The 22142-nt window shown below is 34.8% G+C and overlaps 3 protein-coding genes across 3 annotated transcripts in view; all 3 read right to left on the reverse strand.

Annotated features, from left to right (window-relative positions):
• The window catches only part of LOC126850952 (zwei Ig domain protein zig-8-like), a 138772-nt gene that overhangs the window by 79949 nt on the left and 36681 nt on the right, over positions 1-22142 (reverse strand). The window lies entirely within an intron of this gene.
• Positions 930-10085, reverse strand: LOC126850738 (putative fatty acyl-CoA reductase CG5065). The gene is made up of 4 exons (XM_050594028.1): positions 9886-10085; positions 7451-7924; positions 4350-4577; positions 930-2267 (listed from the first exon to the last, which is right to left on the reverse strand). Exons 1-4 carry the CDS (start codon positions 10068-10070, stop codon positions 1949-1951), a joined length of 1206 nt encoding a protein of 401 aa, XP_050449985.1. The 5' UTR covers positions 10071-10085; the 3' UTR covers positions 930-1948.
• On the reverse strand, positions 14806-20137 carry LOC126851502 (uncharacterized). Its single transcript, XM_050595558.1, has 3 exons — positions 16817-20137; positions 15962-16243; positions 14806-15504 (listed from the first exon to the last, which is right to left on the reverse strand). Exons 1-3 carry the CDS (start codon positions 17466-17468, stop codon positions 15059-15061), a joined length of 1380 nt encoding a protein of 459 aa, XP_050451515.1. The 5' UTR covers positions 17469-20137; the 3' UTR covers positions 14806-15058.

A 22142-nucleotide genomic window follows, 5' to 3' on the forward strand; every position in this document is an offset into this window, starting at 1 on the left:
GGAAAAGTTGAACGAATTTACAAAGACCGCTTTGATGTACTTTTCTTTAAATGCATTATTATATTGTTCTATTGCTCTATTGTTCTAAACGACTTTTACAGAGGAGCAATCACATACATATTTATCCGGATATATACATCTTATTCATATCTATTAGAATTAAATTGAATATGTATGTACCTACGTTCTTTTCACTTTATCTCTCTCTCTTTCTTTCTTTTGTTTCTTTACTATTTTTCCCATTACTTTGCTTTTTTATCTAATAGTCTCCCCTTTAACTTCTTTTTTTAGCTTCTCAATCCACAGCTCAGCTTCTCACCGACAGCGAGAAACTTCGTTTCGCGGAATAGACGTTCCCAATTATTATTATGAAGGCACAGTTCCACCCACCACGTCCAATTATATCCCGCGAAACTAATCCGCAACTTTCTTTGCTAAATTTCGCGCTCGCAACTCGTAATAGGATTTTCAAAGCATAACTCGGCTCAAGCTCCCACGAGCTAGTCACGCGAACGAAATTTTTGCTGACAACGAAAGCGGAAAAAATCGGATGACGTACATTATGTAGTGATGGGAATATTCTGCGATAGTCGGTCATTGCTCTAACTGTGTTATTACTACGGAAATAAGGAAAAAATTTATACGATAATTTGCATGTGAATTTTAAAATAAGAAAACTTAAATTATATGAGATTTTAAATATGTTAACATAAATTTCACACATTTATGTGAATCAAGTATAGACAGAATATATATATATATATAATAAAAGCAAAGAAAAAATAGCTTCAAAGCAGAATCTTTTATATAATATAAAATAATATAATATATAATATAAAATATTATATATATATATATATATATATATATATATATATATTGTATAATTTACGCAATCTTATTATGTTCACACATCATATACACATTCATAATTTGTCTAGTATCAATTTATTACATATAAGATATGCATCCTTCTATTCAAAACTGTTAATGCAGTAATTATTACAAAATAATTATGTACGCAAATAGAGTAGAAATTACATCTTCACGTGTGTCCTTCTTTTTTCTTAGAATTGCTTTAAAAATAAGCATCAAAGTATTATCATCAAGATGCATTTTCCACACATGCGGCTTCGAAACAAAACGATCTTTATATCGCACATCGAGAAGTTTTCACGTTTCTTTTCTATTCTCAAAAGAAAATATATAAAATCTGCAAATAATGTTTCCCACTTTACTTGTATCTTTTTCGATGCAATGAGGGCAAGTCAGCGCGATGTTATTACATAAGAGAGAACGTGCCCAGAAATATGCCTTCGTTGATACTGCTATACGCGCGAAGGCGAGTGGATTGTGACGCCTAGAACTTTCACTCAAATAGTATTTTATCAAGTAGACACCTTGCGTCACAAATATTTACAAAGCGTTACGTACGATTTTGATCAGGTAGACTTCTAAAAACTGTGGACTTCATAAATACTATCAATTTTTTTATGCCAGAAATATATCTTATGAATGATTAGTAGAATGAATAGAGCTCGTACTATTAATATTGTTGACACAAACTATTAATAGATTAAATAAAGCTACACAATAAAAATATAGAAAATAAAATTAAAATTTAAGAATGTTTTAAACCGTGCAATATATTTTAAACCATGCAATTGTATGTGCAAACATATTTATTAATCTTATTAATCTTATTAATCTTAATAATCTATTATATAAACATTTTTATTTAAATTATATATGTATATTTATATACATATATATATATATATATATATATATATATATATATATATATATATACTTGTTCAAATTATATAAATGTCTCATAAACATTGTGTTCTTTGTATTAGAAATTTTTGCAAATTAAAAACCTGCCTGTATAAAGATATTCTATATATGTAAAAGTTTCTTAATTATTTGTATTAATATTAAAATTTTATTCACCTGACAGCAATGTGCGTGACCCAATGTATGCAACAATGAATATTACGGGCGCGTATAATAAGAACAAATGAATAATCCTAATGATTTTAAGATTGTCCTCGTTCACGCAGGACTTCTGGGCAGCGGCTGCAGCGCAAAGGAGATACGCCTCGATGTCGACTTCCGCTGTAACCGGAAATACATCTCGATCTGCCTCCGTGAGACGTTTCTGCAGCAGATACACGCGATTTCTTTTCACTGACCACATTCTCGATGAAATTGGCTTCAGGGATTGAAGTGCATTACGAACTCTCTCGTACTCTGCGAGAATCCTGAGAAACAATAAAGGTTTTATCTCCATGACCAATCGTTTTTTTTTTCTTTTTCTTATCGTTAATGCTTGTCTCGCCTGATTCTCTCAAACTTTGAACTATTTACATCTTTTTTTCATTCCCTTCGTAATGTAATATTTTTCTCTAATGTTTAGATAAAATTGTATTTTTTTTTGGATATGTATCGATTCGGTACATACAGTAGGACGAATGAAATGTACTCAAGATTGATTTTCGAGTAGCCAATTCAATTGCAATTGAAAAAAAATATCGTAAAATAGCATTAAACGCGAGCGGGATAATAAAAAACTTTCTTCGTTCTTCGCAAACTATATAATTTCCAATCCAACTTATTACGAAAGAATCGTGGCAAACTTGATGGGAGAGCTTCTGCCTTTCAGAAGGAAAAAAGTCCGAGCTAAGTTAGCGCGCAAGATTTACTCCGTACGCATCTGAGACAGCAAATGAAAAAAAAAAATCAGGAGAGTATTTGACAGTTTGAATCCGGAAAGCGAAAATATTTTCGTTCGCATATCAATCTGTGAAAGAAATCGATTTCTATAACGGCCGTATTTTTTCCTTTCTTTTCTTATCCTTTCTATTGCCCATATAAAAAATAAATAGTACAATAGCAATTATAAAATTATATAAGATTTTATCGTCGAAAAATTCTCCTACAAAAGTACGTTAGAAAATAAATAAATCGTCACCATTTGTCAGAAATTGAAAATAATCACGAGTGAGTGCTGGTCTTGCAATGTAAATAGTGAGGCTATCGATACATCCGAATACCTTCCAAGAGCACGTAAAAAGCGATTTCGATGGGACATTCTGTCAAGATTTCCCGAAAGTTTTCTCGTCGCGAATACGGCATCAAACCTCATTTCTCAAAGCAATCAGGCATCGAGCAACTTTCACGATCGAGGAAACGAGTTTTTCCATTCGAGACGCGATTTTTCTTCTCTCGGCGTTCACTCGCGCGCGAGCGAAAGCCAGTGAACTTGTTTATGTCGCTTACGCTTAAAATTTCAGTTCCAGATAACTTTTATTTTTTACGAATTGCGATGCGTTAAGCGAATGTGTGAACAACAACACAGAAAGTTGAAGAGACCGCGAATAGAAGCGTTCGCGATCGCGATCAAACTTGCACGCGGGTCTCCTCATCGAAACTTACTCGCAAACGTGAAAGCAGTTATCAGCGTAGTTCGAAATTTCATGTATGAGCGGCTTTAACCGTTTCTTAATGTTCGCGAATGGAGCGAGGGATTATCTCCGAAATGCATCGAGCTTTAATACTGGCTGCAATCGTTCCGTGATCTCTCGAATTTATAGTCGTCGCGATATTACGCGCTGAAAGTAGAACGTATATTCAACTGCAGATATCGCATGAGAACGTTGCTATAAATAATATTCTAATATTTCTTATAAATAGATGGAGTCGTATAAAGTTAATGTTTCTCATCAAATAGTTGCGAAAATAGCGCACAATTTCTACTTAAGGTATATCATATTTTATTTTATTTATTATGATCATATTTTAATGATCTATATATCCATAAATTATAAATTGAGCCGTAGCGTATAGCGTTATGTTCTCGTAGAAAATGACTTAATGCCTTTAATAGTGTTGCATTCTCTGCACAAGTTAATATCGCGAGCAAATTTAATATTACCAGCTGTTGCAGAAGCGCTACGCGAAACCAACTTTAAACTTAGACAATAGTCCGGTAAAAGAGTAGCTTACTCGTCGCCTCTCTGCGATCAAGTATCTAATATAAGAAACACGTAATACAAGACTAATAATGCAATATTAAACAAATATAATTAGCAAATTACGTAATTATTATTATGCCTTATTTACGTAAGATAATAAATTATAAAGCAGTGACTAAAGTAAAAAAAAATACGAAAAAAAAATCTTAACATTTTTCACATTTTTATAGCCAAATTAATAATAGTGGTCAAAATATAAGACTGCATTAAATTTTTTCCCGCGAGACTACGCAGCAACGGCGACATTGACGAAACTATGACGATAAATTCGTGACTCGTGAAACTTTGCGATAAATTTCGCGCTCGTACCTCTGTTTTTTGCCGCACAGACTGAGCACTATATCGCAGAGTAAGGATGGTAGCCATTCGAAGAGCAGGACCAAAATCCAGTACAGCGGCGCGATGGATGTCATTCCGCGAATTCCGAAAGTCGGATAGGGAAATCTCCAGTTGGCTCGTTGGTTATTTTTAATCAGATCCTCCCACGTACAGCCCAACGTCACCGCGTTATAGGCCACCGGCTTCGAAACATTCGATCTGAGTGAAAACGAAAATGTGCGTGAAACAGTGCACCGAAACTTTCAACCATTTAACATCGTGCGATTATTGATTGCTTCATTTGCTATCGAGTGTTTTTTTTTTTATATAACATGTTATGCAACAATATATTTATGTAAGTTGTGTATAAATATATGTGCATTTGCGTCATTAATTTCACAAGTCATCCAATTTATATTTATAATTGTTTTTATATTTATAAATGCTGTTGTATATACGTAAATGTTACCATGCATATATTTTTTAATAAGTTTTTTAAGCAAAGCGATAAATCTTATATTTTGATAAATCAGAATAATCAAAAATCAAACAGTGAAGAAATGTATTATATTGGAAAATTTACTTTGTTAAAACTTTAATTTTTGTTCATATCTGCACGTGCATCGCTAATAAATTTAACTTTATTAAGCAATTTAATGAAAATTTATATGAACAGCAAGACCATAACGCACTTTCATTTTCCTTATGCAAGACTATTTTTAACGATTACAATTAATTAATCTCTGACTAATGTAATTATCTTCAAACACGGATAATCGCTAAAAGCAAAAGAAAAAGCATAAAAGGTAGATGTAACGCCGCTTCTCTTTTGCACGAATGCAATCTACTTATTTGCAGTTCAGTTGTTTGGAAATATCACAAAAAAAGCAAAAAGATACACCTAGTTGAAACTACTTTCAAATGTAAGACTTTTGGAAAAGGTCTGAAGAAACATAGCTATGTGAGAGTTTTATTCGATTGGTTTGTTATCGGCTGACTGAAAGTCATTACAATTTAAGAAGCTTAATCTTGAATCTCATTGTGCTCTCACCTTCTAATTAAAACCTCGCATGAAGTGAATAAAAAAAAAGTCTTATCGACAAAATGCATCGCGATTGTGATTGAAATGCTTTCTCTCGCAAGCCAACATTTTCGTCACGATATTGCTTTCAATGTTTATTTTATACTGTACTTGTTTTCTCGTGTTTTACTGTGTCTTATATGAAAATCTACCTATAGTTTTGGTTTGATAAATTGACTTACTATAATTTAATTTATCTTTCTTCCAAGCATGGAGCACAATTATCAATTATCTGCTTTAACGCACACAATCTCTATTAACTATTTCCTTCGAGGAAAACTCCTAAAAAACATATCTTTTTATTATACTTTTTGCGAAAACTGAAAATATAACGCTGAAAAGACTCAAGAGTTTAGAAATAAACAGGAATTCTAATGAATTTTGATCAGGACATAACTCTAAAGGGATTCTAAAACTCTTAGCACCTAAAACTCAAAAATAAATTCAAACTCTTATGTTTTTATCATTGCTTAAAATAAAACGCTGTCTATCATAATATTTTAATGTGCTGTAAAATTAATGCCAGTTGAAATGGATTAGTTAAAAAAGCATGGAAATCGAAGCGAATAATTGCGAGATTTATAATATAGGTATGTGTTACAAACTTGAAATAATAAATAAAACAAAGTAATTAACAAAAGCAATAATATATTATATAATTTAATTAATATATCTTCAATGCAAAAAGATTCCTTCTTGAATACATTAGATAATGTAGATTATTTAAAAAAACTGATTGTTTTGTTTTATCAAGATAAAAAATAAATGCCGATTTAATATTATTAAACTATTAACTGACTTAGAGTAATTTAGTTTTTTAACATGAGAAATTTATGATATATTATCAAGACAGAAATAACAATGCTTTTAGCAAATTGCGGGATGAATCTCGAACAAAAACTGAAAGGAACACATTCCGTTTTAGACAATTGAAGCGGAAGCGTCGGACGCAAAACAGTAATAACCGCGGAAACTGCGCGCACATGTAAAACGTGTTTGTTCGTATCCAATTTCGCATTGGAAAACTAGATAAGCCGTGTCTACAACAAATTTCAATTGCGATATGTTAAAAATTGCAACGGATTGCGAGAAAGGTTTTATCCCTTTTTTCATTAACAATTTTATTTTTTTTTTTTTTTTACAAAAACTAACCATTTTTCACGGGAATCCCTATAAATCGAGTATTATTAATCAATTGTACGCATGAGAGTTTATATGGATTTTTGTATCAAATCACACTCTTTAATTTCTATTGATTTTGCATTTTCTACTTTTGATAAAAATGGATGAATGGGTAAAACTATTGACACTAATTATAGCAATATCTCTTTTCCGTATAACAATTTTTCATTTGTATTTGATATGATTTTACTGATATTTTCCTATAAAAATGAGAAGTATGATAATAAAAATAAAAATCTTCTAGCAACAAGATCTCATTTAAGAGAAATGCAAGTATCGATAATTATTTTCTCGAGTAAAAAACTTTACATGCTTTCAGAGTAAAAGAAAGTATACACGTTGCACAACTGTGAGAAAATAGAACGATATATTTTGTTTCATGTCTCATAATTAGACGATGTTGATTATTGCTGTTCCGTAAGGTTGCATAACATCGTACACGTGCACACTGTTAGTAAATGGTTGACTTTCTCTTCTTAATTAAACATTAAACGAATATAATATTTAAGCACCCCTTGATAGCTCTTACGTAAATGAATATTTTTATACATTTCCAGTGCAGAACTTAATTTACTACTATAAAACAAACAACGTCAAGTCAACTTTGATTAATGCAAGAATAAGAGGGAGAAAGTTTACAACAAGAAAATATCTTAAATTTTGATTGCTAAATTAATCCTTCCTCTTTAAAGATTGTTAAATATAATTATTTTTAATAAAATAATTAAAATTTTTAATATTTAATTATAATCACACAAAAACAGACAAAGGATAGGAATAATTTAAATATTTTGATATCAATTTATGATTTATATCCTTTTTTACGTACATGCCGACTTCCCACGCGGCCGCGATCATCGTGTTCACCGCAATGTCCATCGGAATAATCTCAGCTTGAAACGACGAGTTGCCGTACGCAAAACCTGCGCCAACCATAAGGGCAGTGGGTCCTTTAAGAATCTCGACAAAGCCCGGCTTAGGTTCTTTGTACGCCGGTCCGACAAAGGGAAAGCGCACTAGGGCAATAGGTAAGTCGGGAATCATCTCGTTTTGCAAATTTTCGGTTACTTCGCCGCGATGCCTGAAAATGCTGGACACCATGGCGATGCTCTTGAGCTTTGGTAATTTCTGACAATATTCCAGGACAACTTCGTGCGGTCCGCCGGCATGAAAGGCCACGGTAACTTCCTTCAACGAGGCTTTGTCCTTGTCGCTTAGGCCAAGTTCGTTGTAAAGCAGATTGCCCTCGAATGTTTTCACGCGCGAGATCGCGTCCGGCATCACCTGCTTCAGTCGCTCGTACCTGCCGGGTGATAATAACACTGGTGACGCAAATCGGCTTTACAATTTACTGTCGGGCGGCGCTATCAAAATGGAGATGCACCACGGCGTGAAAAGAGCTCACGGAATGAACGCCGTTAAAAATATAAAGCAGTGGCTGAGTGATATGCCGTCTTAATTATCACGCAACGCATTAAGTTTATCTCCCGAGTGCATACACTTATATTAATTAATTAACGAGAAAAATTAAAATGCACGACCTCGAGAAAAATCGATTATGGTTGATAATAGAGTAATTAAAATCATCATAAAAAAGGAACTATAAATCTGTCATTTTATTCCGAAACGTTCGGCACATTAAATTTAGTTTATCTCATACACGTTTTTTTACGCATCATTTACTCTAGCCTTTATTTATTTTTTTTTTTTTTTTATTTAAGCTTGATATCCATTCAAAAGATAAAAAATACTGCAAATTTCTAAGATATTCTCCGATTCTTGCTATGTGTTTGGATGGACAAAAATGCAAACACAGCATAATATACCTTACTTTCCAAACTACGCTGCAGAGATTTATGCAATCAGATTTATGCACCGTAACTATTTTAAACGGAGCTGGAGAAGGAGTCGCAAATAAGACGTGGAAAATTCGGCAAGCAACCGCAACCGAGAGCGATTTCAGCCAAATACATAATAGCGTCGAAGTAGTTGCACCTTGAACATTCGAGCTGCGCTCATCTATTTGCATTTTCTCATTTACGCGTCGGGCGATCCTCTTTTTCAAGCGGAGAGAAACGCAACGATCCAATGGTAACTACGATTTCCCAGGGGAAGACAATCCTTTCGCGTGAATTTTAATTTCGCGAAATTCAAAACGTGGCGGATGAATTTTCCGCGCGGTCGCGGATTTTGCGAGGGCGAGAAAAAGGAAAAAAGATAGAAAAAGAAGAGAAGAGCGACGCGCCGCGTATACTTCATAATCTTTCTAAAGGGAGCGCGGAGGCGTGTGCTAATGAAAATAAATCTCTCTCTACGAGCTTTAGCCGTTCTCTGCCTCGAGGGAGTCGCCGTACGATGCAGCGGCGCAGAGCCTTCGCCTTCGCGTGAATCTTGCGATGCATCCGCACAATCGTTATGTTGAACGAGCACGTAACGAGGCAATCGGGTTTACGCGTCCGATTGTATCTCAATCTCTTCCCCGTCTTCATGGCATTATTATTGCGGTTGCAATTTCGGCCGAACGATCATAAGGCTACCGCAGATTGTAACGGATTCTGTCACCATTCCTTTGAATCAACCGAAATCAGCTTACGAAGTAAATAATATTTTTAGAAAAATATCGGCGTAAATTATAGACATCAATGGAAGATTTTACGTTTTATCTTATTTGTACTTTTAATATTAATTTTCAATTAATAATTAATTATATTTTGAATAGCAGAAAAACGCTAGCACATTTTGACGTATGACACATTTCCAAACAAATAATATTGACGCAGAATTAAATTTACATTGAACGGTCACACGATATTTGATAAAGTTACACTTTTATTTTAAACAAATCGGAATAAAATTTTTCAATCTAATGCAATATTGTAGTATTTTTATGATTATGTAAATAAGAGTAATAACAACTTTTCGGAAAAATTTCCAGAGTATGCCATTCTATTGGTGGCGGCCACATGAGCATTCGCGAAAATCTAATTCCACAATCGATTCCTGACATAAGGTACACTACATTCCCGGAATTCTCGCGGAAAGCCACCGAGGGCAAAGAGAGAAAGAGAGAGAGAGAAAGAGAGAGAGAGAAGGAAAAAAGGAAAGAAAAGTGCCTTTTTCAGTTCGACGTCCTCGAGAATAAATTCGGCGTACGCTCTCGACCGAAATCGCGGGGTCACAATTTAACGCTCACAAAGGCGATATAGAGCGACCGGCGCGATTTACAGGCACGGAGTGAACGCGATGGGTATAACCCGTTCATACCCGGGTGATGCGAATATCTTCTTCAACCGGTCCTCGATGCTGAGACCGTTCCGAGATCTGAGAATGACGCACACCGTGACTTTCGGCAAGCATCGCAGGATCTTCTCCAGCAGAACACGTCCTAATTCGCTGGTGACTCCCGTGAGGAGCACCGTGCGATTCGCGTACCATTCGCACAGAGACATTCTGAATGACTGGGGCTTGTTGGAAAAGGAAGCCGCTCCGGCACCGCGGCGAGCGCGCGGCGCTCTCGAATAATATACCTCCTGGTAACAGTATTGCAAAAGAGAGAGAGGAATTTGTGTTTCGATCTGGCATATAATTTCCAAGCCGAGCCAACGTGAATCAGAGATTATTATAATGACCGCGATGACTCTTTATACTATCGCGCATAATAAAACAGATTTTGCTAGACTGAGTATGTCAATAAAATGTATATAAATACACAGATGTCAAAAAAAAGACGTATAAAAATTTTAAATGCCTTGTTATTTAAAAATTAATGAGCCTATACATTACGAGATTCATGAATTTGACATTGCACACACACACACAAAGCACTTTCAGTTTTTTAAAATATAAAATTAATAATTAATTTCTGAGTTAAAATAAAGATTTGCCTTGTAAAATATAATTTAATCTCAAAATCGTAAATTTTATCTTAATAATTAACTTTTTTATAATGACTGTTCTATGAACATTTTATAGTAACTCGTATAAAATAAAAATTCAAGGAAATAGAAATTTAAATTCTACAAGGACAAATCTTTACTTTATCTCATAAATTAATTATTAATTTTATATTTTATAAGACTAAAAGAGTGCTTTTCGCACAATATTAAGTAGAATGCCAACATTAAAAATCCTATGTCATATTGATTAATTATATTCTTGAATAATTGACATTCTCTCTGCAAATTTAAAAAAAAAATTAATTTAATTAAATAAAATTTATGTATATTTATAAATTACATTCACACATAAACATCAATCTTTAATATATTTCGAAAACATTGATGTATAAAGCTTGGCTATACTATGGCAATTAAATTTGATGAAACGTGTCTTCATTGTTGCAAGTGGGTTGATGGATTGGGGATCGGGACAAAGGGATCGAATTGGCAAGGCGGCACAAGGACATCTCATCGACATCGCTAGTATCCCGATGTAAATGAGAGGAACGTTTATCGTAGCAAAGTTTACCAGAATTGCCGATTACGTGAATCTTAAATTAGCATAGAATCCGTAGCTTCGATTGTGATTGTTTGTTTTTAGAAGTCATTAGAGATAAAAGGAAGTATCAGGCTAAACATATAATCTTTTATTTTTGCTTTACAAGCAAGTGATAAAAATGTCTATTTTGTTTGCAACATATGACTGTTTGTCATATTTCTATCCGTAATAAATAATAATCAATCATTAATATTTCAATGAATATTATCAATTATAAAATACCAGATATTTCTATTGTCGACTTAATGATCAGCACCACGAATGAATGTTTTTGCATTTTTCAAGGAAATATTTTCAAGGAAACGCATTACACACATTCATCCATTACAATTACTAGTAATAAGAAAAAAGATCGTGCTAATTTATCAAAGTAATATTTCATTTTAAATGTTAAATACATTTGGTTTTTTTGTGAAAATACCTATTTAAGCGAAGGCATTTATGACATCGACGATATCAAATGACGTGTTCCACTAACGCGATTCGTAATTGATGTTACGATGGTCAATTGGCGCAAATAGCTCCGACGCGGGAAATATTCGGTTTTCGACATGTCCGGTTATTCAACGCGCGATTTCCCTGTAACGCTGCGCTGCACCCCCGGCTTGTCGTTTCTTTCTCCTCCCCCTCCCCCTCACCATTTCCATGCATGAATATGTGCATTTGTTTTGTCCCGGCGCATGTTTCGTTTCATACATGCCCGCGCATGCCATTGTTTTCAATGCCCGAGCTCGACGAATCTGCGTCGGTCGGCACACTGTTTACGAATGAAAAATCCAGTCAATTTAGAGGAAACCGTAATTTTACACGCAGATGAAATCCCGCGAGATGCGAGTTTTTCAGCGATGACGATACCAAATGTAAAAACTAAAATCATAAAAACTGATCAATAACGTTATTCTATAATGATACCATTTGTGTGCAAAGGGTAAAGTTTCGCTCATAAATTGCTTTCTGAGCTAGCAGGTCATCTGATATTATTCATGTTAAAGTTCTTTTATATCTGTGACACATATTATTAGTAAACATAATAATAATAATATATGTTAAAAACAAGAAAAATATACTGAAACATATAGTTAAGATATAGGGGCTAGCATATCTTGATATAATGTCAATCGATTTCAATAAAAAGATTAATGTCTTTCTTTTATATTTCCAAGTATGTAATGATTATCATCTACTTCTAAGATTTAATAGTTTTTTTTTCAGATTTCTAGACGTCAGAATTTTTAATGATGCATAGAGTGTAAGAATATAATATAAGCACTTGGATAGATTTATTTTTAAAGTCTGTGTGTAATTCAAACTTATATTTGTAATCACGCGTAAATTAGAAACTATACGCGACTTTATAGCTAAAATGTGTTGGCCATAAAAGGTACACAACCATAACGGCTTGCGTGAGTGCATGAGGATAGAACCGGTTTAACACCTTGTTGTATAACGGATTGAGATAGAATGAAAGTGCTCGTGATATCACGATCTTTGGGATTGGCATAACCAAGTTATGTAAACGCCTGTTTGTTTCTCCTAATCTTCCGTACGCATTTTCTTTTGTAAAGAAAAATACGCGAGCACTGCGTTAACTGCTGCTTTCGTTTCGACGCAATCATATTTTCTCCATTACATTCCGTTCTCCTCCATTACACACACATTAAAATTTTTCATTTATATAATTCACATATGTAAAGGCAACCGCTTTTTATTAGAATGCGCAGTCATCGTTTCTTGTCATCCATACATCAAAATCAATTATATCTTGACAATCATATCTTGATGAATGATTATAAAATGAATTATAAAATAAATTATAAAATTTATTATAAAACCGAAGAAATAAAGGAAACCGCGTCGTGCTTTATGCATTTATGTATTAGACCGAGCGGGGAGTTTCTTTGCCAAAAAGATGTGACGACGGCCCCGTCATTCGAACGCGTCGATGAATAAAACAGTATTGCCAGACTTTTTTTTCGTTCGATTCGCCTATATTTTTTTTTATCGACTTGGACACGTTTCACGCACATGTTCCGCACACGTACGGATTTCTCCACGTCGACGATATTTTTTCATGTTATAGGATTTTATACTAACGGAAACGATGAAGTAGGTAGCACGTAACGCGTGTCATTCATCTCGTTCTGGATGCATGTACACCGCAAAACTTGGATTGACATGTCACATGCATACATACACGTACATATATACACAGACAAACGCACGATCGAGCAGTATGCAGAGCACGCTAATCCCAGGAATATGTTGCTTAACTCTTGGTTAATTAACGCGACGTAAATTAATTCACGAGGTTATCTAATAAACCAATAGATTTATTTTCATTGAAATTGGCAAATGACACAACGTACAACAGAATGTGGTGAAATAAAATTACGAAACATTAACATTTATGTCATAGCAGACATCGCTGTTTACTATTTGATTTTGAATTTTAAATATTTATGTCATATTTGGAATTTTTAATATTTATGTCATATTTAGATATATACGTGTTTGCGATAATTTGATATTAACGTTTTTTATTATTCCATGTGAAATCACGGATAATATAAATATAAATAAATAAATAATATAAAAAATAAATAAATAAATGTTGTTGAAATAATTTTTTTTTACAGAATTAGCGAAAATGGCGCATTACTCGTGCTAAAAGTGTTAATTGCTGTTCCATGACTTTTAACATTTTTGAGAATTCTCGTCTCTCTCTCTCTCTCTCTCTCTCTCTCTCTCTCTCTCTCGCTCATTCTCCCAAATGTTTCCGAGTATTTAGCCTGTTAGCCTCGTTCAAACTTATTTCACTGTTATGCTAAGCACAGGATACGGCGTACTCGAGAGCATTGTTTTTCTCTTAGCCTGGCAAATAACCGTTAAAAGGAACCGTTTGTGATAGCGTACGAAACACACGGAAATGCGCTATTACGGGCAAGATTAAAATTTGAGTTGTTACGGATACAAATTTCTACGTTGTGGCGCATCCTAAGTAGTCGAATATTTCTAGAAAGTAATATCTGCGCACTTCATAATACTATATATAGATTATCATGCACATTGTTATTAAACGACTATATTTGTAGCGTCCATGTGCTAATTTGGTAATAGGAGCTACAATAATTGCTGACGAGTTTCTCTCTCATAAATTACGCATTTAATTTTATTAAATAAGACAGCCATCACAATATTGCAAATTGTTTGTACTAATCAAAATATATCATCATCTGAATTACCGATATGATAACTTTATATTAATTTTCTAGGAACTATTTAATTAACGCGAAAATTTTGTGTTATGTAAGTACAAAATTTAATGATTAAATAAAGCTTGCATCCAATATATATAATTAAAAGCAATTAATTAATCTTTTAATGTTAATGTTTTTCACAAATTAGCGAGAAGCACGATGGATATTTATTGCAATTATTACATAAACTAAATTTATATGTATTAAACACTTATACATATATATATATATATATATATATATATATATATATGTATAGATTCCTGTTATACATACATACATACATCATATCTAAAAATATTTTATCATGTATCAAAATATATCATTTATATATAATTATCGATTATGTATATAATGTTGCTGTTATAATTTTTTAAAATTAATATAATTAATATAACTTATTTATAAATGTAAATGTAATAAAATTTGATTGAACGTTTAATCATTTTTATGTATTATAGAAAAAGTTGCAGTATGCAAGTTAGTATATATGTAATGTAATATATGAGATTAACCGTATTCTTGAACAATAATTCATTGACACAACCGGATTCACATAATAATATATCACATACTACAAAATGTAAAAGGTTTCTAATTTTTTTTTAGAGTAACGTTATAATAATGAAACTAATTAAATTAAAGCATTAAATTGAAATAAAGAGAAGGAATTTCATAGGAGTTTACATGAGACTGTACATTAACACGATTAAAACTAATGAAAAGTTGATTCTGTAGCCACATAAAAAGCTATTTCCGGCGGATCTGGTAATAATTTGAACGATCTTGGCGAACAGACTTTCCGTTTTTGCTATCTTCGGTTCGCGTACGTCACCCTTCAACACTCTGTCAATATCCGGATTGTAAAGGCACCGTTTCATTTCCAGATTATAAACGTAACCGAGTCGGCAAATGCAAGCGTAATGACCGGGCAGATTCAGGCAACTCTCGTTATTCAACATGCAATTGTGTGTGCCACGAACGCATTCGTTCACATCAACGCACAGCCCGAATCTAGAGGACCACTCGTGTCCAGGTCGTTGACATTCGCAACTCACGTTTATCTGATTTGCTCTGAGCGCATGGAAGTCGTGATTCTCGTCCCGGTTTAGCGTACACTTTCGATGCGCTGCAACAAATACGTCTCTGAGAGGGGAAAGATAACAAGGACGGTTAAGTGCACGCGTGACGCACGGAATGCAAACGAGCATGTGGAGCTCGGTGTGTGGTAAGACTTATAAAGCACCGGTTTGCCGCGTTTGTCATAAGACAAAACGAGAATTTCGTCTGTGGATTTACATGCTTTCAAAGCATATTTCACAATAACACGTTTTCGACTTATCAAGACACGTTATAATTAGATGATAATATCATCTCTAACAAGTCTCAACAGTCTTATAAAGTTAAAACATGATTGACATTAATTCTTTGTTTTTAATGGCACATCCATCGTGCAGTGACAGTGTTTTTATCGACGTAATGGGGCGATACAATCACTGTATGTTTAATGAAACTAAATTTAACTATTAGCCACCGTAATAAAATATAGGTGTTTGGGCGTGACACAGATATCCACGACAACACACCTGGTTGGTTCTCGGCATAACAAGGATTGCGTTCCGACTGAAAACAATCTTTCAGGTACCGAATGTGCTTCATGGGACAACAATGGTCCGGGCAGAAACTATACAGGGCGCAAGCGTACGGTTTCGTGTCATCCGCTCGTGGATCCTCATTATGAATGCCGTATTCATCCAAGCAGTTGGCGTGATTGTCGCAGGGCTCGCCAAAGGTAGCTAAGTCCGGAATGCCCAACATCGTGTACCAGCACATATAGTAACTGACAGTAGTACGCCATTGGAAGCGTTCTAAAAAAGTAGTATTTGACGATCGTCTCGCGTGCGTGTAATTAGGTTATTAATTTGTCATTAAATTAATCAATTTACATCGAAAATGATTATTTTCCTGACATTACAGATTGAGCGTATATTTTTTTGCATGAAAAAATTATTCATAATTATTGAAGCGTGTGTTAGTGGCACATATATGTCAAGCGAAAATTTGGAAAATTTTTCCACGCGTTTCTCTGTATGACTGACAATTTAAAAAAATAAAAATATGATTTATTGCGAAATTAAAAACGTTTATATGTATATCGTAATTATAATATTTACAGTGAAAGCTCTTAGCGGGATTATTTTAATTGCTTAACCTCACGCGTATCAAATTAACATGAAACATATGCTCTCTCGACTCGTAGCGTTAAGGATCGAATTATATACATTAATAGCTGACCTCATCTCGAGCGAGTAAATGATAGGATCAAATCTGTCGCATAGTTTGATTATTCGAGCAGAAGACGATTTAGACGCTAGCATATGTAAATCAAGCTTAATGTCCCGGCGTGATTAGGGATGCTCACAGCAAATCGATGCACTTGCCGATTGGACCCTGAAATGGAACCATAGTGAGATTGTCTCGCCTTTGGGCTACCTGGCAGTCGCTTTGAGCGGCCAGGATCTGCTCGGTATTGTTCGCCAAGTTCCATTTCTGCTCTCTCATGATCGTAACGGTGTCATCCTCGCGCCTGAGGGCCGTGAGTTTAATAATCCTTTCGAGATATTTCAGGCACTCGATAAAACTCGCGTCGCAGTGTTTGCGCACCTCCCAATGCAGAGATCTCAGACCTGGTTTAGGGAATTCCTCATACGGCCTGCTAGTGACCTCTTCCACGCTCTTGTAATACCGGCGATCGAAGTCGTGAAACTTGTGGGAGCGAATGAAATAAGCCACGTCGCGAATCACTCGGTTCTTGTCTAAGCTAAAATCCGGTACGTCCGTTGATTCCGGATCCACGTCGGGCACATCGCTCACCCGTATGTTGTGATCCATAACCTGCTCTGTCATAGGTACTTTTGGTATGTCTACCTTGTCCTCATCTTCCGTTGTCGTTTCAAAATCAGCGACGGTGGATTTCATGGTAGTTTCGATTGTCGGTGGTGATAGCGTAGTGGTGGTGGTTATTGTTAGCGGTACACGAAAAACGATGAGTGAAACATAGATGATATATAGTACGTATTTTTCAAACTCCATCTTGAATTTTTTCTTTTCGTAAAAAGCTTTTGTTTTGTTACAAAGGCGGAATTCCACGTGAAATTTATCTTCATAGCTTTTTAACTTGTACAATTCTACTTATACATGTATGTATATGTATATGATATCCCTTTTTTTTAACAGATTTATTATAAATCTTAAAAAGAGAAGAATATTTCATACCAGATTTATAATAAGTATATTTTTTGCAAATAAATGTATCTTGGCTGAACTGACATTTTCTTTTCTCGTCGCATTACACGGAATATATTGGGCGGATAGCATGAGAAGCGCGATGCATCCTATTACTTGACGCGCAGATGCGCGTTCAAATTACTTGAATTGCGAGGAAGCCGCTGTCGCATATCCGTCTCCTTGCTGACGCTGAAAAGGCAAAATGAGAAGAAAGGGGATGCACGGGAAGAAGAACGAGAGTACACGGAAAAAGTTATATTAAGCCGTATCCATTGCACTCGGGCGTTATTCATCTCCCGGCATCGTCCACCGACTTACGGTTTACCTGCGAGTTCTCGCCAGTGTGGGTAAGTACCCTGTTATATTTCATTCAGCCGCGGCTTTATTCGGCCGGGTGACTCTGCGACCTCCCTTCAGTGCTTAGCGCGGGCTTACGGAAACTTCGTAAAGACTTCGTACAGCAACGCGTAATAAGAGGCACCTTCGCGAAACAAGGTGAATCAACTTAGCCGGCTCTCTCGAGAGCGACTACTTTAACCCTTCAAGAGTGCTATCGACTTTACTTCGTAAAATGTGTTTTATAGTATACGGATGCTGATAAAAATCGTCTAAATAAAGTTAACTCCTTGGAATTTATCATATATCGGATTATATACAGTATTACCAGACGAAAGAAAGTTAGTTTGACTTTATTTTTCACACATTTTCAATTTTCGACCATATATAAAAATCAAAATATTTAATATAATCAATTGTATTTCGAGCTTTGATTTCTTGGAATTTTAAATATATATTTACTGACAATTTCAAGTAAATATCTACCTCTCCATAAAAAGGTGAACAGTCATGGATAGATAACTCTCATCGAATTTCGTACCTGGAGGTCCAGCGATCCTGAGAGATTCCGCGTGGAAGAAAAAGAGACTGCGGACTGGCGCAGCCCCCCTAACTTCTCGCTCATCGTGTATTCCAGTCAGCACTTTCGAAAGACAGAGTAACGTTCAATCAGACGACAAAACTGGGTCAACATTTGCTCGGTGATCTGAGAAAACGGCGAAATACGCGCACGGGGACCCCGACGGGCGAGTAAGAAACGTCCGCCGCCCCCGCAGAATTTCATTTGATGCAAGAGCGATTCGAAAGTTTTGCCTCACTACTGTACTTCACCGAATGCCCCATCGCACCGAAGGGCTGCCGTTTATCTTGGATAATGGAGAGCAAAAAGGCTCGAAGGGGTGCTTCGCGATGGTGCTTATTAATTCCCTGGCGGAGCTGACTGCGGAACTAGTTGGGGCGAGGATTGGCTTCATCATATTCTCGATCGCAATTCGTTTGCGCCCCGATTATTATCACGGCGTGAAAATTAAAAGAGAAACTTTGCGAACTCGTGAAAAAAACGTCTTCTTCTAATGAAAAAATAAATGCCAAAAAAGAAAATTAATTTCACGATTTCTCGCAACATTATTCTCGCAGTTTATTTTATCGAGACAGGCATTAGTTTGAAAATTTAATTTTGCTGATTTGCTTTGTATCTCTGTGAAATTATAATGAATTAGAATGAATTATAATGGAAGCTAATGCTTGGCATGCATCTGTGACAACGCATTTTGATTAAATGCATATCATTCACTGTTCTGTGAAGTACGTTTGGCGAAAAAAACGCTCGCAAAATTCGTTGAAAGTTTTCTATACTGGTGCGTATATTTCGCAGGGAGCAAGCAATGATATATACAAATAGCGAAGCTGGGAAAAATACAAGTGGATCATATTTGCGTGGCGGTTCGGAGAAATGGTAAAATCCGACGTGTATAGCTTTTGGTGCAACAATGGCGAGTGCTATTGGCCGATATGGCACGACCACCAATATCGTACCAAAACTCCTGCAATTTCATCAATATATTGAAATGATAAACTATAATAGAGCGATGTGTGTGATTGCATCCGTCCTAAAGCCGCTGTGCACAATTGAAAATACAATCTGAAAAGACGGATTTATTGGAAATCGGAGATTTTTAAGGGCTTAAAGGAACATTGACTGTAACGTATTTTTTGCAAAAAATTTTGCTTTCTTTATCTGTCACAATTTTAACGAACGGATTATTACTAGAATTTTTATGGAATATTTTGCTGACCAACACAAATATCATGATCAAAATGTGCTGAGTATTCATTATTGATCGATTAATCAAATCAATCTTTTTTAGATGTAGTTTTGTCTTGAATACAGAAATTAATTGATATTGTACTAAGAACATGGGCAGAATGAAAGATACGTATCACAAATCATGGATAGACGAACAACAATTGTGTAACTTCTTTTAAGTAATATCAAAACTTTGCTCCCTATTGTATGAACACACGTGCGCAAGGCGATGCGAGAGAAACGTAACTCAAAATAAGCGCGAGTCAACATTTGCTCGGCACCAAAGTAGAAAAGTACACGCTACCGTTCGCGATTCCAACCTGCCGCGGTATTGATTCGACTGAGAAGACGACCGATTGGAAACTGCGCTCTACCATTGATTCATTTTGATTCGCGAAACGATAAACCATAATGGAGAAACTCGTTTGTCGCGCACACGCTCGAGATTACGTATCCGGAATATCCGCGCTTTGCTGGAATATTCCAAAGGCTTTCATACATTTCTACAGATATATAATAAAGACTGGTTTTTTTATTTAGACCAGCGCAGCGGAAGCTCTTAATTCCGCTGCGTGAATCCTTTCTCTTGTGCTCTCTCTCTCTCTCTCTCTCTCTCTCTCTCTCTCTCTCTCTCTCTCTCTCTTTCTACATCTCTCTTTTAAAATAAATTTATAGAAAGCTAAAAAAATGACGTATAAGGTAACAAAGTATTTGTAATATAAAAATATAGAAAAATTAAATATTGTAATTATACTTTTTTCAAATGTGCAAAAAAACATTGTTATTATAGAAAGATATTATTTCTTAATTTCCAGTTTCTCTCTTTTTGCAGTTATGTTTTAAAAAAATATTAAACGTATTATGTATATAGATGTATGAAAAAATTAAAAATTTATATACCTATATGTATATGTATTATATGTATCATAGAAAATAAAAGTTAATTTCTAATGTAAGAAATTGACAAATTTAGTGTTTACATTTTGTTACATTAAAAATTTAATTATATTTTAATTTTTTATAGTCATTACAAGTAATTTCAAAACATATTATTATTCTAATGAGACTTTCGCATAACTTTACCAACTTCTTACCAACTTTTTTACACTCTTTCTGCGCAAATATGTTGAAAAATTTTTAAACAGTTTTCGTGTGAATCTTGTATAAACTTAGAAACACGAAGTTAGAAGGAATTTTCATTAAGGAAATGAGAGATATTCACTACTCTACTCTCTGCATCGCATTATATAATCATATAACGTAACTATACACATAGATTTTGCTGAGGATATTTAAATATCGTCAGAAAATTCTGGCGTTTTTAATATTACAACTTTCTGATCAAGTTGAATTCACTTTAAAGGAAGCTGTATAGTCAGCAACGTCGAAAACTTTTCAAACATTCAAATGATTGAACGCGAGGAAACTAGTGTGAAGTGATATTGCAATGCAAATATACGTGATACAGTAGACATATTAAGAATATGAATATATGTGCATCTTGTGCATTTATAACTCTGCTGTAGTAAAAATGTAGCTCCAAAATAATTAAAAAAAAAAAAAATTATTTGCTTGCAAGCTTGAAATTTCAATTCAAATTTCTGTGATTTTTCATCGCTTAAAATGCGAGAACTGTCGACCGTATCGCCGAGATAAATTCTTCGTGATTTGAACTTCAGCATTTCCTATCGGGAGAAAGCGTGCGACTTCCATGTGTACGCAATTATGCACAAGATGCCGCATTTTAGAAGCTATAGGAGCGCGTATATAACGTATTCTCGACAGAACCGCCTTTTGCAAACGCGAACATATCAGATGACGTTCACTCATTCTGTGTCTCTTTCGCTCTCTACGGTTACGTAACAGCACGTCGCAGCAGCTCCTCGGTAAAGTCGACTAGCAATGCCGGATACATTGATTAACAGTACAATCATCTTACGGTAAATGCTATATCTGTCTCGCTTATGTACTTGTAATTTCTTCCCGCGCGGAAGTTTGTAGACTTTGCCTTATGTTAGATAGGAAGAGGAAAGCCGCGAGTTTCCTAAACTTTGTTAGATAATACAACGTTAATTAACTTCTCGTTTACCTATCCGACCGCTTAATGAAGCTGAACGTTCCTTATCGTTATTGTATATCTTCGATGCTTGCTATTTGCTATAATATAACAACGAGAATCGAGTACTTTCTCCAAAACATTTTTCATTATTATAACAAAATTTTTTTCTTTCAAATAAAATTTGCTGTAATAATATAAGAGCTTTTATATGAGAGAAATTTCCGATATTAATAATTACCGCGATAATAATGATGATGACGATAATGGAACTATCAAA

Source organism: Cataglyphis hispanica, chromosome 1 (assembly GCF_021464435.1).
Source record: "Cataglyphis hispanica isolate Lineage 1 chromosome 1, ULB_Chis1_1.0, whole genome shotgun sequence".
Taxonomy (NCBI): domain Eukaryota; kingdom Metazoa; phylum Arthropoda; class Insecta; order Hymenoptera; family Formicidae; genus Cataglyphis; species Cataglyphis hispanica.

Coding starts and splice junctions, on each gene's coding strand:
- LOC126850738 (XM_050594028.1), bottom strand. CDS start 10,070: ATGTCTCTGTGCGAATGGTACGCGAATCGCACGGTGCTCCTCACGGGA. Junction 7,925..9,885: donor AAGATATTCGCATCACCCGG/GTATGAACGGGT, acceptor ATCACCCGGCAG/GTACGAGCGACTGAAGCAGG. Junction 2,268..4,349: donor CTGTGCGGCAAAAAACAGAG/GTACGAGCGCGA, acceptor ATTGTTTCTCAG/GATTCTCGCAGAGTACGAGA.
- LOC126851502 (XM_050595558.1), bottom strand. CDS start 17,468: ATGGAGTTTGAAAAATACGTACTATATATCATCTATGTTTCACTCATC. Junction 16,244..16,816: donor TCCATTTCAGGGTCCAATCG/GCAAGTGCATCG, acceptor CTACTTTTTTAG/AACGCTTCCAATGGCGTACT. Junction 15,505..15,961: donor TTATGCCGAGAACCAACCAG/GTGTGTTGTCGT, acceptor TATTTGTTGCAG/CGCATCGAAAGTGTACGCTA.